This window comes from Carcharodon carcharias, chromosome 28 (genome assembly GCF_017639515.1).
Source record: "Carcharodon carcharias isolate sCarCar2 chromosome 28, sCarCar2.pri, whole genome shotgun sequence".
Lineage (NCBI taxonomy): Eukaryota > Metazoa > Chordata > Chondrichthyes > Lamniformes > Lamnidae > Carcharodon > Carcharodon carcharias.
In genome coordinates this window covers 13,405,510-13,422,306 of record NC_054494.1, presented here as the reverse complement: position 1 = coordinate 13,422,306, position 16,797 = coordinate 13,405,510, and the positions used below count along the sequence as shown (strand labels likewise).

At 38.2% G+C, this 16,797-nt stretch overlaps 1 protein-coding gene across 5 annotated transcripts in view; it reads right to left on the bottom strand.

Annotated features, from left to right (window-relative positions):
- Positions 1-16,797, bottom strand: part of bmpr1aa (bone morphogenetic protein receptor, type IAa) — a 270,009-nt gene that overhangs the window by 13,499 nt on the left and 239,713 nt on the right. For all 5 annotated transcript variants that reach the window (XM_041176181.1, XM_041176184.1, XM_041176182.1 and 2 more), the window contains 3 exons: positions 8,677-8,776; positions 7,116-7,215; positions 4,690-4,828 (listed from right to left, as the gene is read on the bottom strand). In XM_041176181.1, the coding sequence (XP_041032115.1) occupies positions 4,690-4,828; positions 7,116-7,215; positions 8,677-8,776 (339 nt within the window). The remainder of the gene's footprint in view (positions 1-4,689; positions 4,829-7,115; positions 7,216-8,676; positions 8,777-16,797) is intronic.

The following is a 16,797-nucleotide window of genomic DNA, read 5'->3' as shown; positions in this document are numbered from 1 at the left end:
TTCTCTGCAAACAATAGGAATATGTTCAAGCTTTGAACCTTTTTTGAATTACCCGGGAGCTTGGGGAGCCTATAGTTCCTCATTGCTTTCTCCATGGCAATAAGAGTCGACTTGGCAACAAATCAGCACCCTTTTATCCTGCAGTTTAAATTGTTGTGTTCGTTTGAAATTTGGCATTCTTGTGCTGTCCTGATGAGTGCAAGAAGAAAAGCTTCGACAACATGGTAAAATAGGGAAATATAATGTGACATTTCTCATTTGAAGTAACTACAGCTTTTTTTTCATTCACAGGCATAGGAGAAAGGATCCATTCTGTCAATCCCAATTCAACAGAATAGCACACTTGTGATACCTGCATTTCTAAAGCTGACGGTGACAGCTGAGATTGCAGCTCAACAGCAAAAAGCACAAACAGCTGAGAGAGATCAAATGTTGCAGCTGCAGAAAGACCCATTTTCCATTTAGTGCATGTAAACCATGCAGCTTCATACTTAATAATCCATCACAAAATGGATCTTGCAGAGACTGCACCTGCAAACAAATTGGTCTTTCTCCAAATGTAGCAATTTTGTAATCAAGCTTTTTCAGAATTTATAACTAAGTTCTGTTCATTTTAATATGCTTTCTGTTTATCTATGACAGGCACAGTCTCTTGAGGATTTGCCAATGAGGATCTTCTTGTCAGGAAAACCCATTCAAATGATGTATAGGTGGATTTGTCTTTGGTCAGTCGCCATTAAACATAGATACGCCAGTTTCCTTAATGGCTTCAAGAGTAAACTTTCATTTTGGTGTGTCATTTAGTCAAACAAAGCAATATGATGCTAGGTTCAAACTCTGTACTGAAATAATTAATCTCAGGTAGGGTGGTGGTGCTACAATTAGCCTCGGCGCCTCCGGGCTGGGAAACAGGAAAATAACCAGGATTTTGCTACTTATCACTATCCTATAGCCTAGCTGCAGAAACATTGTGGACATGACTGCACACGTCTGTAGGTTAGCAAAAAACAGAATCGAATTCAAACGTGACTCCAATGGTTGTACAGTTCACCAACGGTCACTGCCACACACAAACAGACTGCTCACTTTGGGCACCAGAGGCTGATGGTATCCACAAAGCCATTCTCCATCAAGAATTACCATCTTAAGAAAACCTGAGTTATTACAGGGCTTCAATGCCTTAACCTAAATGTAGAAATAGGAAGGACACCAATTCCTGCACATCTTAATATCAGCCAACAAAAGGTAGATTTACCAGATGCATCAATTTATCATAAATGGGAGCGTTGATATGGCAGAGAACTAACATTCAAGTGTCTTAGAACCTTTTGTTATGATAAAGATGCTATACAATCACAAGTTGTTTTAGACCTGGCAAAAAAAGTTTTCTTTAAAATACTCTTTCTGGGGCTACCATTGTCCCTTCCTGATTAAAATCAATGAAAAAGTCTCTGCTTTTAAATCACCTCAGTCTTCAAAAGACCATCTATTCCTTCAACTTTTTCAAAGAGAGGCACTGCGACTCCATAGCACTTTAGGATCAGAGTTCATATTGCTAATTTGTTACACGTTCTGTTTCTAATTTCAACTCTGCCACTGGATGGTGTCCAGGCCAAGCCCTTCCATACAAGGAAGGAAAATCAGAAATTAACAATTGCTCTAGGGCTGCTCTAAAGTTGGCTAAAAGAGCACGGTTGGCAGAAGATTGAAAGTAGATCTCCTGCCTGTTCATTCAGCCAACAAAAGGTGGTGATGGTGTAGGGGGGGGGAATTAACACTTCTCTAAAACGCAAAATATAAATAACCTAGATTAACATACAGGTGAGAATTTAACTATTTTTAGGGTTGGGGAAGGCCAATTTTCATAATTACACCCCAATTATGAGACTTCTCACTACTCCCTAATCCCCTCTCTCCTCAAAAGCATGTCTACTTTTTTCTCAAATCTATTTAGAGAATCATAGAATGGTTACAGCACAGGAGGCAGCCATTGGGCTAATGATCTCTGATCAATGGTCGCTTCCTGTAGCTTATCCCACAACCCTGTTAACATTTTGAGGAATCTGACTTCCTTCTCTTTTACCAGTAACCACTTAATTTTTAACTCAAGTACCGTTTGAACTGGTTACAGCTTAATTATTCAGTTCTGTAGTGAAAGAATCTTGGTTAAGCTCTTATCTTGAAAACTTGACTAAATGATCATTATGAAGCCTGCTTGCATCAAAAGAAAAAAAAAAGCCCAACTGCCTACATTGTTCTTTTGGTCTTGAGTTTCTGATACCTAGAATCTTGTTGCTTTGTTCTCCCAAATTTTGGTCTAAGTGAGGATCACCACATAACACAAAAGCTGCAGCACATGCTAATTTGCCTCAAGAATGACACAAAAATGCTTAAACATTTTACTGAGCAGTCAGGAGCTTATTAGTTTGAGTATTTTTTGATGGCAGTTATGTAAACAAAGACTCATTGTGCCTTTGAAAGACAACTTTCCTCTATATTCTTGCAATATTACTGTGTGTAGTTGGCACTAATACACACCAGGAAAAATTTCACTTGAGCCAATGTTTTAAGAGAATTCCAATATGCTTTAACAGCAGACCAGAGCACTTTAATAGCATGGCAGTGTTCTTTAATAATGCGCCACTGTGTTCCAACAGCGTACTGACTTGCTCCAATAGTGGGCTACTGTGGTCCGATGTACTTGAAACTCGAATATGGAAGGTCAAAATCTTTGATCTAAATTGCACTGCTTTTTAAATAAAATTCCAGTGAAAACAAAATATAAGGAGGATTGTTTGATGAATCTATAATAATATTAAGGTCTAATTTGCTTTTAAACCTAGCTTTTGGCACAGTGTATTGTCTGGCAATGAATGCCAATATGAATAATATCCATCATTCTGGAGATACCATCTCCTCGTCGTGTTCTAAGCCCACATTTCCCTTTACTCTTTTGCAGTTGGCGATCCACTTAGTCCTTTAGGAGTTGACCTATTAGTTTTCCTTCATCTAATTTCAAATTATCAGATGAAAACTTGAAGATTATGCAAACAATTGTCACATTGGCCTGAGTATGAAACATGATATATAATGCAAATTCTGTTTTTCTAGGGGAAACATTCAAACATTGCTGAGGCAGTCATAAAGCTGATCCCTAGTCTGACAGATCTGAGTTACGAGAAGAAAATCTGAAGCAACTTGTGCATTTTTCATTTTGGGAAAAGATACAAGATTGTCGAGGTAAATTAAGAAAATTAAATTTAGCTGCAAAAACAAAGATGACAAGGGTCCATAGGTCAAATAGTAAAGGTTAATTTAGAACTGATATTGGGAGCCTTTTCTTTACACACAAAGTGATCAATGTGTAGAATGTAATTTAGATAGATATAGTAGTGAAAGCAAAAACCCTGGAATCAATTAAGAACTAATTTCTGGTTGATGAAGAAAGAATAGTCTTCCTCATTCTTTATTATGTCATAAAGTGGGTAATATTCAACCGTTTTTGATACCATAACAATCCTTTGTAATTTGTGCTATCATCAGTGGGAGACTTGATATAGTTTTTCTAATTGAGGGCCTCTGAATGTGGGTTCCTGCAGTTAGAATCTATCTTTTTTATAACTATATACAGCTTCACAATGGATTGGAAATAATAAACTTAAGTTTTGGGACTTTTGTTCTCTGCTCCTTCAGATACTTCTGTGAAAACTGGGAGAATACCTGACAGCTGGTTTCTCTCTTTTGGAAAAAAATAGCATCGGATAAGGGGAGTTACTACCTGTTGTACCCTGGGTTAGAAGGTAGGTTCCCAATTGCAGCTGACAGTGAGGAGATGCAGCAGGGGAGTGGGGAAGTGCTAAAAAGAGAAAGTTCCTATCCAACTAGGGAATGAGGAGGTAAAAAGAAAGGGTGAGGAGCTGAGGCAACCTCATGTGAATTCTAAGGCAGGATGAGGAACTTTAGTTATGTGGAGAGATTGACGAAGCTGGACCTCTTCTCTTTGGGGAAGATAAAATTTGATTAAGAGATTTGATATAGGTGTTCAAAATCATGAGGGCTCTGAACAGAGTAGATAGGGAGGAATGCTCCAGTTGGCAGGAGGATCAAAGACCAGAGGCCATCGATTTAACGTGACTGGCAAAAGAACCAACGTCGACATAAGTAAAACACTTTTTTTATGCAGTGAGTGAATAGGATCTGGAATACACTGAGTGTGCAGGAGGTAGATTCAAATGAGGCCTTCAAAAGAGAATGGGATAATTAAGGAAGAAAAAAAACTTGCAGGGCTATGGGGAATAGATGGGAGAATGGGATTAAACAAGTTGCTCTCACAGAGAGCCAATGTGGACTCAATGGGCCGATTGGTCTCCTTCTGTGCTGTAACCACTCCATGATTCTATAGGATTAATAGGGCCTAGAAGTAAACCTTTTTGTCTGGAAGTGGTATGAGATACGCTGGGAAAAGCCATCTATTAAACAGGATAAAACAAAAACATAAAATATTGAATTATCAACTCAGCTATTCTGGGTGTGATCCCTGCTATTTTGCGAGAGGTAGGATCCAAGGTCTGTAATGCTGACAAGGGCAATAAATTGTCATTCAGATAAGCTACAAATTACCAAGAACCAACCCAGTTAGTGATTGTCCAAGCGAATTAAAATGTGAAATTGTGTAATTAGTGCTCTTACCAACAGAGGGAGCCCAGATCCACTACCTGAGCTCTGTGACTGGTCAATCAAGTCTTTCAGTGACTCGCCTGGTGGAATGAAGGCCACATCCTGTTCAAGGTCTCGGTTATAGCGACGCCTGTCTGCCTGTCCCTTGTACCTAAATAAAAGATTTTTTAAAAAATTGGTATTCATTTGCTAGCCATTCACTTTTAATACACCAGAAACCAAAAAAGGAGACAAAAAGCAATGCACAGGCAACAGAACAAAGTTCAGCTTTCAGATAAAGAATGGAATAACTGCTTATAAATAAACATCATCCTCCATTGTAATGCAACAACAAAAAGGAAACAAGATATTTGAAACAAGATTGAAGTACATACAATTACAAGAGAGCCATTATAAGTTGCACAGCTCTTACATCCCCTGGGATTGGCACAAACTGGGCAGGAGGCTTTAAACTGGGGAAAAAATAAAGGATACAAGAGGGCAGACAAAACCTCATTTTAATGTCTCATCCAAAGGAAGGCATTTATGGCAATGCAGCGCTCCCTCAGAACTGCACTGAAGTGCCAGCCTACATTAGGTGTTCAAGGCATTGCAGTAGAGCTTGAACCCACGGCTTTCACAGAATTGTTACAGTGCGGAAGGAGGCCTTTCCACCCACTCTGTTTGCACCGGCTCTCCGAATGAACATTTCACCTAGTGCCATCCCCCGCCTTCTCACCGCAACCCTGCAGTTTGTTGCTTTTCAAATAATCATCTAATTCCCTCTTGAATACCTTGAGTGAACCTGCCTCCACCACACTGTCAAGGGAGTGCGTTCCAGACACTAACCACTCGCTGTGTGAAAAAGTTTATTTTCATATCGCTCTTGCTCCTTTTGACAATTACTTTAAATCTGTGCTCTCTCGTTCTCGATCCTTTCATGGGTGGGAATGGTTTCTCCTTATCTACTCCGTCCAGGTCCCTCGTGACTTTGGATATCCCGATCAAATCTCCTCTCAATCTTCTTTTCTCTAAAGAAAACAGTCCTAACTTCTCCAATCTATATGACTTTTTGACTTAGAAGTGAGGGTGCTGTCATTGAATAAGGCTAATGTTAGAATAGAAAACATATACAAATACAATATGCTAATCATCACTGGGTGACACTGTTTCTTAAGAAGATTTGTGACTGTGTGATGATCCACTACTCCGCTCAATCCAAGGCCTCATACAGACTACATTTTTAGTCCTTTGATAGATTGGACATCAATCAGGCTCCATTTAACATCAATCAGGCACTGAACAGGGGAGACTGGAGATTTGTATTAAACTTGAGGTCATCAAAACTCTGTTGCCTGCTTCCCAGCTCATACAAGGTCCCATTCACGCATCACTCAGCCTGTCGAGCCTGCTCTGTTATTTAATTAGATCATGGCTGATCAGCCAGCTCAATGCCACTTTCCTGCACTTTCACCATAGCCCTTGATGTCATTAATTTCCATAAATCTATCGATTTCTGCACTTGCTGACCTACATTGGCTCCTGATCTGGCAATACTTCAACCTTAAAATTTTCATCCTTGTTTCGTAATCCTTCCATGACCTCTCCACTTTTTATTTCTATAACCTGTTCTAGCCTTACAACTCATTGAGGTCACTACACTCCTCTAATTCTGGACTCTTACATAATCTCAATTTTAATCTCTCCACCATTGGCAGCACTGTTTTCAGCTGCCTAGGCACTAAATTCTGGAATTCCCTTCCTAAACGTTTGGACTTCTCTAACTTTCTTTCCACCTTTAAAATTCTCCTTAAAACCTACTTCTTTGGTCAAACTTTTAGCTATCTCCTTTTGTGGCTCAGTGTCGAATTTTATTTGATAACAGTCCTGTGAAGCACCTTGGAACATTTTACTATGTTAAAGACGCTACATAAATGCAATTTTTTGTTGCTGTTCAACCTCTGGGCACAAACAGGAGTAAGTAGTGTCCAAGCTGGCTGTGGGAATCATTCACGGGTCTTGCAACTTCAGGCCAGTTTGAAGCACCAAGCTGCAAGCAGAGACGTTAATGTCCTAGGCAGTTGCCCCATGGATACCCTTAGGGAAAACCCTGCACTAAATGACTTAAGAAATGTTCACCTCACAAGGATAGTAGCTTCTTGCCCTTTCCTTGGTGTCCCACCTGCTACAGAATAAAAGCAATTACACTAAACTATCTAATTTCCTACTCGTGATAATAACAACTTTATTGACAGTTTCTTTCCTAAAAGCAATCAACTGCCTCGACCGAGGATTTTTTCCCAAAAAGGCTAAAACCCTAGGAACATCAACTATATCTCTAGATTTTATATTTGTGTAACATTTAAAATGCAACAATTTAAGAAACTGCCAGTAGCTAGAACAAGTGGAACATGTGCAACATTATTTTTCATTTAAAGCATATTCTAATCAGCTCTTACCTGAAGTAGAAAGCAGTTGTGATTATAATCAGGACAAAGATGCAGACAATCAGCGAGATTAACAGGCCTAATCGGTGGACATCACCCTCAAATAGTCCACCTGTTTGCAAAGGAAAGGTTTATGTTAAAAAGTACAAAAAAAAATCATTCTGATGGCAATCACATTTGTAATGTCAAAATGGACATCACTATAGATTTACCAGAGTTAGTTTGACACAAGTTGCAAGACAGCTGCTCCAGGTGATAAGGACATTCAACAAAAATGTGCATAACGGCTTATGATCAGAAAACTAATCACAATCAGTGATACTTAAAATCAAAGGCTAGAAACATAGGCAGAAATAAATCCTATTAAGGAATATGTTAAGGAATAGGAAGCTTTTATTTGTAAAATCAATAACCAGTATAATGCTCACTTTTTATTTGGAAAGGAAATGTATTCATAGGCAGTTTCCCTTATAAATGTGGACGTAGGAATTTATAATGCATCAAGTTGACATGCAAGACTTTTGATATATTGCAGATTTTACTGAAGCAGCTGAATATCACAATTCCAGTACAGGTACTGTTCTACAGTACATGCTAAGAAAATTAAAAATTATATAAACCTCTATTGCCTGATTTACACAACCCTACCAATGTGGAGCTGTAGTGTCTCACTTTGGCACTTGCCAGTTCCTCATTCTATAAAGCAGAGAAACTTCAACAGTTGAACCAACTCTACTTCCCTGCTATCTCAAATTGCTGTTAAGTTTTGCAAGTTAACTGTTAATAATAATATAAAATCAAATTATTATATAATAAATGTAGAGTATGGCTTTAAATGTGAAGCTGAATTACTTTCATAAACTGGATATAATTAGCCCAATTTATAACATTGTTTCACCTGAAGGCTACTCTTGGTTTTGACTCTCCACATGCAGTGATATGGGCAGGTGGTTAGTATTATATGAATTGCTGTACAAAAATTTATTAGCAATATAATTTCAAGCTATTAAAGACGAATAAACCATTAGAGAAATGCTGCACTAACTGCAGACCACATCATCTTTCAAATAAGCATTGGCCATGTGTTACCTATCACTCGACTGCAAAGTCTATGCCATAGTGCTTCAGAAAAATGCTGCAAGGACATCACAGTCCACACACTTGTAATAGCCCAAACACAGAAAAACAAACATGATTCACAGCAGCAAAGATTAGCAGAGCGCCAACGCAATTCATCTGCAAAATATTTCAGCTAGAGTGCAGGCTATGACAAAGCTGGTATAAATCACGGATATCATCCTGCTTTAAGAACAAATCCAATAAACTGCACAAGTGCAGGTGTGCCAACTTTTCAAGCTAACAGGTGGCGAATTGAAACTGCCAAAACCCTGAACCTTAAAAGTAACTTAAGGCAAGAGAGACACAAGTTTCAAATGGAAGTTATCAATAAAATATTCTAAGTTGGATATGAAACCTTACATATTTTCCCAATTGAAACACCATACTTCTGTCTTTTTTACTGAGAGACAGGAGTTCAGATACCTAGAAACTGCAAGCTCTACCAACAGCTTACCTGAATTAGAAATTGGAGTAAGTGTTGGCTGCAAATCCTTGTTACAGAAATCAGTGTTACAGCATTCAATAGTTCTCCGTTTTCTTACTTTTGTTGAATCCTACAGAGGAAAAATAAAGTCCCAGATCAATGATTTATGTGCTTCCAAACCTAGTTTCCTTCTCAGTAAATAGCTGAAGTTAGTTTACGTTTTATGCTCAAAACCAAGAATTCACCACTTATATTAATTTTCATTATATCTTTCAAGAATTCAAGATTTTCACCAAAAAAGCTTCCTCTTCATTTTTCAGGTTAACTTCAGTCTTTAAGAAATTCGACAAACGGAAAATTCTGCCCACGGGTTACAGAGCTAAGTGCAAAGATCATCCAGCTGAAATGTGATGGCAATTGAAGGGAATATACCTCCTCTCCCTAAAACGGAATCACATAATTCTCCCTCAATCTTGCTAGCTGTGTTGGTTATTTAGAAAGCAGACTTGTATTATTCCTAAAAAAACTAGAGACTGCAATTTTCAGATGTGGAGGTCAGAGAATTAGAGGAAGGGGTACTTTGTCAGAATGCTTTGGAATAAAGATCAAGAAATGCAAAGCTTAGGGTCATATTTAAGCATTCAAAATATGGTACCTACATTTAGAACTGCCGTGGATCAAATAAATTTGAATTTAATGTGCAAGTATGCCAAGGATATCTTCCAGATGATTAAAAATGTTTCTTTTGCTACTTATACTTCCGTAACAATCAATTAATTTTATATAAACCTAAAAGGATGAATTTTATTGAAAAATTTTGTTTCAGACAGCAGCTTGTATTCATTTTTTGAACTCAAGTATTTTCAATAAAATTATCCTTTTTATAAATTATCACAAATCAATTAAACTTTAAGAAATTGCTTAAAATAAATGCTTGAATACATCTCCAGCAAAAGCTAAAGATATGAAAAATGATCCATGAACATACTATATGTTATTTAAATTATTTGAGGCTTTATAAATTTAGTGATGTCAAAGGAAGCTTTCAGGATGCAGAACAAGTGAGGACTCAACAGTGTCACTGTATGAAGCAAAGTATATATGTAGACCCAAGGAAGATGTTGGTTACATCTCAACTGATGAGCAACATGGGAATAAGAACTTCTGTTTTAAATGGATTGGGCAATATTCCATTTTCAATGTAATGTGCAGGGGCACTGGAACTCTAGAAAACAGAGTTTTCATTCAACAACAAAAGAATGTTTCATCTGGCAGACAATAATTTGCGATTCAAATACAGTACATGTGCCAAAATTGCAAGACAGGTGGATGTACGAAAGTTTATGGCTTTGTTATATCATTTTAAATCATAAGTGATCAAAGGCTAATTTGAACTTTGCTGCATCCTAGTTATGCAAGTAAATAGCCAGTAACCCACTATTTTTAAATTTTATCTTATAGTGTAAATACTACATCCTAACGATTCTTTATTTTTACGTATCATATTCTGTATATATACACACTGTTAAACAAACTAATGTGCTATCTTTAATGGATTTACCACTGCCAATAAGTTTGCCTCGCTGCTTGATGTACATTAGAGACAAAGGGGTAGAATTTCCACAGGGTTCTTACGCTTTCTACCATAACTTCAAACAGATCAGTGGAAACACTGAAGAAAGAATATGAACAGCTGTTTTGAGATGGGGCTTTTCTGGAGCAGGCTGGTACATTACTTCAATTTTCTCCATGCTGATCAAGTCCAAAGTTTGCTAGTGTACTGACAATATGCATTCTTTAAATAAAATGACCATGACATAAAATATGGGACATGAGCATGAGAGAATATGCTTGGGGTGGACTCTGGCACATGGTCCCAGGCTTCATTTTTGTAAGTTTTGTGTACATCAAAATGAGGGATGTATTGTTATTAGGAAGGGAACACTTTGCATCTAGGGTACCCGTTCTACGTATCAGATGTTTTCAGATTGTCAGACGGAGAATAAAGCTGATGTAAACTTGGGGCAGTTTGTGCTTATGGGCCCTTGGCTTCTGGAGTTGACATTGCCCAAACCAATTTCACATAGCACATCTGCAGGTAGAGGAGACTTTCATCCCATGAATTTGGTTCTCAGAGATGAAAGGGTTGTGTTGAACCCACTGTTCCATGTTTAAAAGAGCAAAAACATATGGGTCCAATATGTGTAGAAAAAAATTGCTTATTGTTGCCTAGTTTCCAATGTGATATTGTACAAGTGATGAGGAAAAGTGAACTAAGAAAAAAGTTCGATGAATATATTTATTCAAAATAACTCCATATTTTAGAATGATGTGATTAGCATGATAATTTTAATAAAACATAAATGATTTTCTGTTATTGTTTTAACTACCTGTAGGGTGATTTTCAGATTTTTATCCCCCAGTGGTAGAAGGTTTGGGAACCAGAGGACACCGATTTAAAGTGAATGGCAAAAGAAACTAAGGTGACTCTTTTTTTAAACAGTGAATGGTTAGTATCTGGAATGCACTACCTGAGAATGTGATGGAGGCAGATTCAGTAATGGCTTTGAAAGGGAATTGGATAGTTATCTGAAGAGAAAAAATTGCAGGACTATGGGGAAAAGGCAGGAGACTAGCTAAACTGTTCTTGCAGAGAACCAGCATAGGCAAGGCAGCCAAATGATCATCTTCTTTGCTGTAAAAATTCTATGATTCTATTGTGTTGTGAGAGCCAGTCCATTCAAAGTGGATGCCTTTAAAAATTAACCAGAAGAGATTGCACAGCAAGAAGTGAACATTATCTGTCAGCGTAATTGCCATTTAACTTAATGACACAAAATTTGAGGTTTAAACCTTTATACACAGCTTGCAAAGTATATTTATACAGACAGGGCCCTCCTAATTAAACCCCAATAGGATACAGTACCAGGCTAATGAAACATTACAGGGTGTTTCAGGGAACAAAAAAAAGCAGTTTCTCTTTAGCTTGGTTCCTGGAAATGATTGCATTCTGTGAAACACACAGTACCGAGTTTGAAACTGCCAACACCTGTTTTTGAAAATGAGTCATAAAGGTAGAAAAGTGATCCATTCCTATTAATCCTAATTGATGAGGAAGAAAAATTAAAAAAATATAAATGAGAAAAAATGATCCTGGAACTTGTTCCAGTGCTGAGCTGTGGACAGGTATCAGACTCTAATGTCTTATGGGAATATCAATAAGAGGGTTAGAGTGTCTTTTTTTTTAATCAGCCAAGAGGGGTAAGCTGAAGAAACAGCATGTAAAGTCATGGGGTGTGTAAAAACTACTGTATGAATGCTCAAAAAGTTTAATCTGTCTTTTTGTGCCTTGGGGAAGAACGGAGTATAATTTAACAAGGGATATAATTTCTTCATGTTTATAGCTCATGATTTAGGATACAGACAGTCAACAGAAAATACTAATGTAGTTGATGTTCAAAGGGAAAATTAACTAATTCCTACTTTGGTATGCAGTGGATAGATAGGTGGGAAACAAAACTGTGAAATGGTTAGATTGGATTGTGAAACAGAATATGGCTGAAAAGAACAATAACAACATATTTTTATATACTATGTTTAATGTAGTAACAACACTTCACAGGAACATAGTACAACAACATTTGACAGTCACAAAAGGAGATATTAGGAGAAGTAACCATAAGCTTGGTCAAAGAGGTAGATTAGAAGAAGCATCTTAAAGGAGGAGAGAGAGGCAGAGAATTATAGGGAATTCCAGAGCTTAGTGTGGACCCAACTGAAGTCACAGAAACTCATGGTGTTGTGATGAATGGAATGTGCAAGAGCCCAGAATTTGAGGAGCAAAAGGATCTCAAAGGATAGTGCTGGGGGTGTTTATAGAGATAGGGAGGGACAAAGATATGGAGGTTTTTGAAAATAAGGATGAGAATTTTAAATTCAAGCTGTTACTGGACTAAGAGCCTGACAGGAAGATATAATAATGTTATTGGAATTTATTGTAAAATAATGGTATCTGTGTCTATATGTGTCTGCCTGCGTGTGAGAGAGAGAGAGACTTAACTGGATTAAAGGCAGCTGGTGTAAAGGCGTTGAATTTTAAGAAAATAAGCTAGGTTTGAAATGTTAAGTAGATAAACATGGGGAAAGTTTGGAATGTAAGGTGTAAAAGAATATTTGCATTTTTAAATAATCTAGACTAGCTTGAATTCAAAAGAGGGAGTGAAACATTACACCTAACCAGTAGAAGTTAAGAAACAGTGTGTTGATTTTTTCCCAAAGATTACTGGCAAAATTGATACTATGATAAATTTTTATGATCAGTGAGGCAAAGTCCAAAGGCACAATGAAACAATGGGAATTTGTATTCAAAGGGGAAAATATGTATAAAGGAGTGAAGACTGTGTGCAAGGGTAGACATTTTAAGATCTAACAAGTGTGAAAAACCTTCAGCATCTGCGCTTCAAGCTGCTGCAAACAGCAAAGTGGAGTTAAGAAAACTCACTTTGAATTGGAAACAAAAACAAAATTACCTGGAAAAACTCAGCAGGTCTATATATTTTTGTTTTCATCACTTTGAATTGGGTTGTTTAGGGTATCATGTTTCTTTGCCTGGGTTTTTAAAAATCTATAGGCAGAATTGAGCCCTTATCGGACAGACTCAGCAGGGGTGCATGTGCGCGAATGCGCACTTGAGAATCTCTATGAGGCACAGAGCAGCTCTGTCTCAGGCAGATGAAGAGTTTAAAAAAAAAATTAAAAATGTTATAAAACATATCCCCTCATGAGCAGGGGCATGTTATTAATTAAATTTTAAATCTTTTATTTTATTTTTATCTGCTTTAGGAAACCTCATCCTGGCCATGGATGAAGTTTCCTAAAAGGTGCAAAGGCTGCTTGGCCTTTTTGCCTGCCCACCAACTGTAAGGTTGGACGGGAAGCGAAAAATTTATTTTAATAACTTCGCTAATGGCTTTCATAGGTTTTATAACTGTTGGCGGGCGTGCTGCCAACTCCGGTGCACGCCCACAGACTGATATATCGTGCGACTGCGTGTTGACACCGGGACGCTCACCTGATGTCAATGTGCATCAACTTATGCTCAAGCGGATTGGGCGCATGCCCGCCTGCCAAGATAAAAATTTTTCCCTATCTGTCTTACTGTTGCTTTAATGGAGGTGTAACTGGAAGTTAGATTAATTAGGGGATTTAGAAGTTATTATAGTAGTAATTTGTAGACAAATGTATGTGCTTATTTCTCTTATTAATAAATGTTTAATCTAGTTTTTTAAAAACCTATAAGGCTCAGTGGTCTTATTACTATTGAATTCGTAGACAGCTGAGTGCGTCCAATATGAAATTCCTTACGATGTGGTTGATTAGTGCAGATATTGAAAAGTAAATTGTGAAAAAGCAGATGGTGAAATGCATATTTTAGAAGGATGGACAACATAACCAGAGTTTCTTTTAAATAGTTTCCATTCCAGCATTTATTTTAAAGATTGATTCATTTATGCAAGTTGCATACGTAGCCTAACTTTGCGGGGTATTTTTCAGTAGGTATTGTTGGTAATTGTAATGTTGTTTTTCTCAGGTGTAGTGTGGGCAGAATCTCCTTTCTGAATGAGCATTACATGAGGCAGAACTTTCAGGTTGGCGGGCAGCCGCGATCAGCCGGCCTGGAGCGGCCGAGGAACGGACCACCGACCGCAATCGGCCCCCGACTGCATTAGAGGCCTACACTTATTGCCTATCCCTAACTGTCTTGAGAAGATGGTGGTGAGCTGCCTTCTTGAACTGCTACAATTCATATGGTGTAGGTAGGAAGGAGTTCCAGGATTTTGACCCAGTGACAGTGAATGAATGGTGATATAGTTCCAAGCCAGGGTAGTGTGCATGTGGTAGGCAGGCGACTTGGAGGAGGACTTGCAGGTGGTAGTGTTCCCTTACATCTGCTGGGCTTGTTCTTCTTGGCAGTAGAAATCATAGGCTTGGAAGGTGCTGTCGAAGGAGCATTGGCTAATTGCTGCAGTGCACCTTCTAGATAGTACATACTATTGACAATGGGCATAGGCAGTAAAGGGAGTGAATCTTTAAAATGGTGGAAGAGTTCTGATCAAGCAGGCTTCTTTGTCCTAGGTGATGCCAAGCTTCTCGAGTGTTGTTGGAGCTGCACTCATCAAAAGAAGTGGAGGGTATTTCATCACACTCCTGACTTGTGCCTGGTAGACAGTAGACAGGCTTTGGAGAATCACTCAAGGGTATTCACTCTCACCTCACTTCTGGAATTCAGCTGTTGTCCATGTTTGGACCAAGGTTGTAAGGAGGTATGGAGCTGAGTGGCCCTGACAGAACCCAAACTAAGCATTGGTGAGCAGTTTCTTGCTGAGTAAGTGCCACTTGATAGTGCTGTCGATGAAATGATCCAATACTTTGTTGTTGATTAAGAATAGGCTAATGGGACAATAATTGGTTGGATTGGATTTGTCCTGCCTTTTGTGGGTGGGACATACCTTGGCAATTTTCCATATTGTGCAGTGTTTGTGCTGCACTGTCACAGCTTGACTAGGGGTGCAGCTAGTTCTGAAGCACAAGTTTTCATTACAACAACTGGGTTGTTGTCAGGGCCCATAGCCTTTGCTGCGTCCAGTGCCTTCAGCAGTTTCTTGATACCACCTGGAGTGAATTGAAATGGCTGAATACTGATATCTGTCAATTCCAGGAACTAAACTAAAGCTATTAAGAAAAGTCTGCAATACATTTCCCACTCCAAAGAGCTGTTACTCAAGTTTAAAAAACACAATGCAGTACCTAAACAAAGAACCATTTGGCAGGCAGATATTCATTACTCATTCAAACCTTGCATATCTATTAATGCTTTGACAATGGATAACTTTATTAGCACTCAGAACAAATCTTCCAAAACAGATTTATCTTCTATGTCTGTGCCACAATGAAAGATTATATGGAAGTTTCTCAAACCATTACAATTCATACAGTTTTGGAACTCACGTGCTAAATAGTTTTCTGAACATGTTCAAAGATTTCTTTCTACTTAGCAAATCAAAACTCAAAAAGCTTGAAAATATGAACCATAGTATAAGGAAGGCCACCTGTACAGCAGCTGGGAATAGGATTTAACTAGATTGACTGAGGACAAAGCATTCTGCTTGATCAGCACTCCTTCCACTATCATAGTGGCAGCACGTGTACCATCTACAAGATGCACTGCAGCAACTCATCAAATTCCTTCAATAGCACCTTCCATACTCATGATCTCTATCACCTAGAAGGACAAAGGCAGCAGATACATGGGAATAACACTATTGGCAAATGTCCCTCAAAGTTACACACCATCTTGACTTGAAAATACCTCACTTTCGCTGGTTCAAGATCCTGGCACTCCCTCCCTAATAAACATTGTGGGTGCACCTACACCAAATGGAATGCAGCAGTTCAAGAAAGCAGCTCACCACCAACATCTCAAGGGCACTAAGGTAATGGAAATATATGCTGGCCTTGCAAGTGATGCCCACATTCCATAAACAAAAAAGTTACATAAAAGGCCTGTTCTTGCCTAGTAGAAAATATTAACTTTTGTTTTACATCTCAGTTTTCACCTGCTATTGGAATAGTTAATTCACAGTGCAATCCAAAGGGAGATAATCCTGTGCAGGAGTACAGAATGTGAGGTCTTAACTTTACATGTGGATGATAAGTTCATGATGAACAAGAAGGAGCAGAACATTTTAAAATAATGGGTTTATACATTTTCTCTTTTTCAGAGGATCTCCACTGGATAATTTTCATTGAGTTCCAATGGTTTAGGTCACTTTATCAAGGTCAAAGTATACTTTATAGGTATGAATGGACGAACCAGAGTGTAGCTCCTGGCGAATTTTAGGAGTTCAATTCAGAAGAGGTAAATAGCCAATTATGGGAGTGTGTTTTTGAGGCAATTATATTTAAGCAGTTTGCTGCAGTGGATCTTAGTCTGGTTTTGCTTCTGTGCCTTGAACAAATTGTAGAGCAAAGCTTTAATAATATCAAAGGGGGCTAGCTAAAAATTTTTTAATTCATTCATAGAATCTGGGCATTGCTGGCAAAGCCAACATCTGTTGCCCACCTCTAGTTGTCCTTGAGAAGATGGCGATG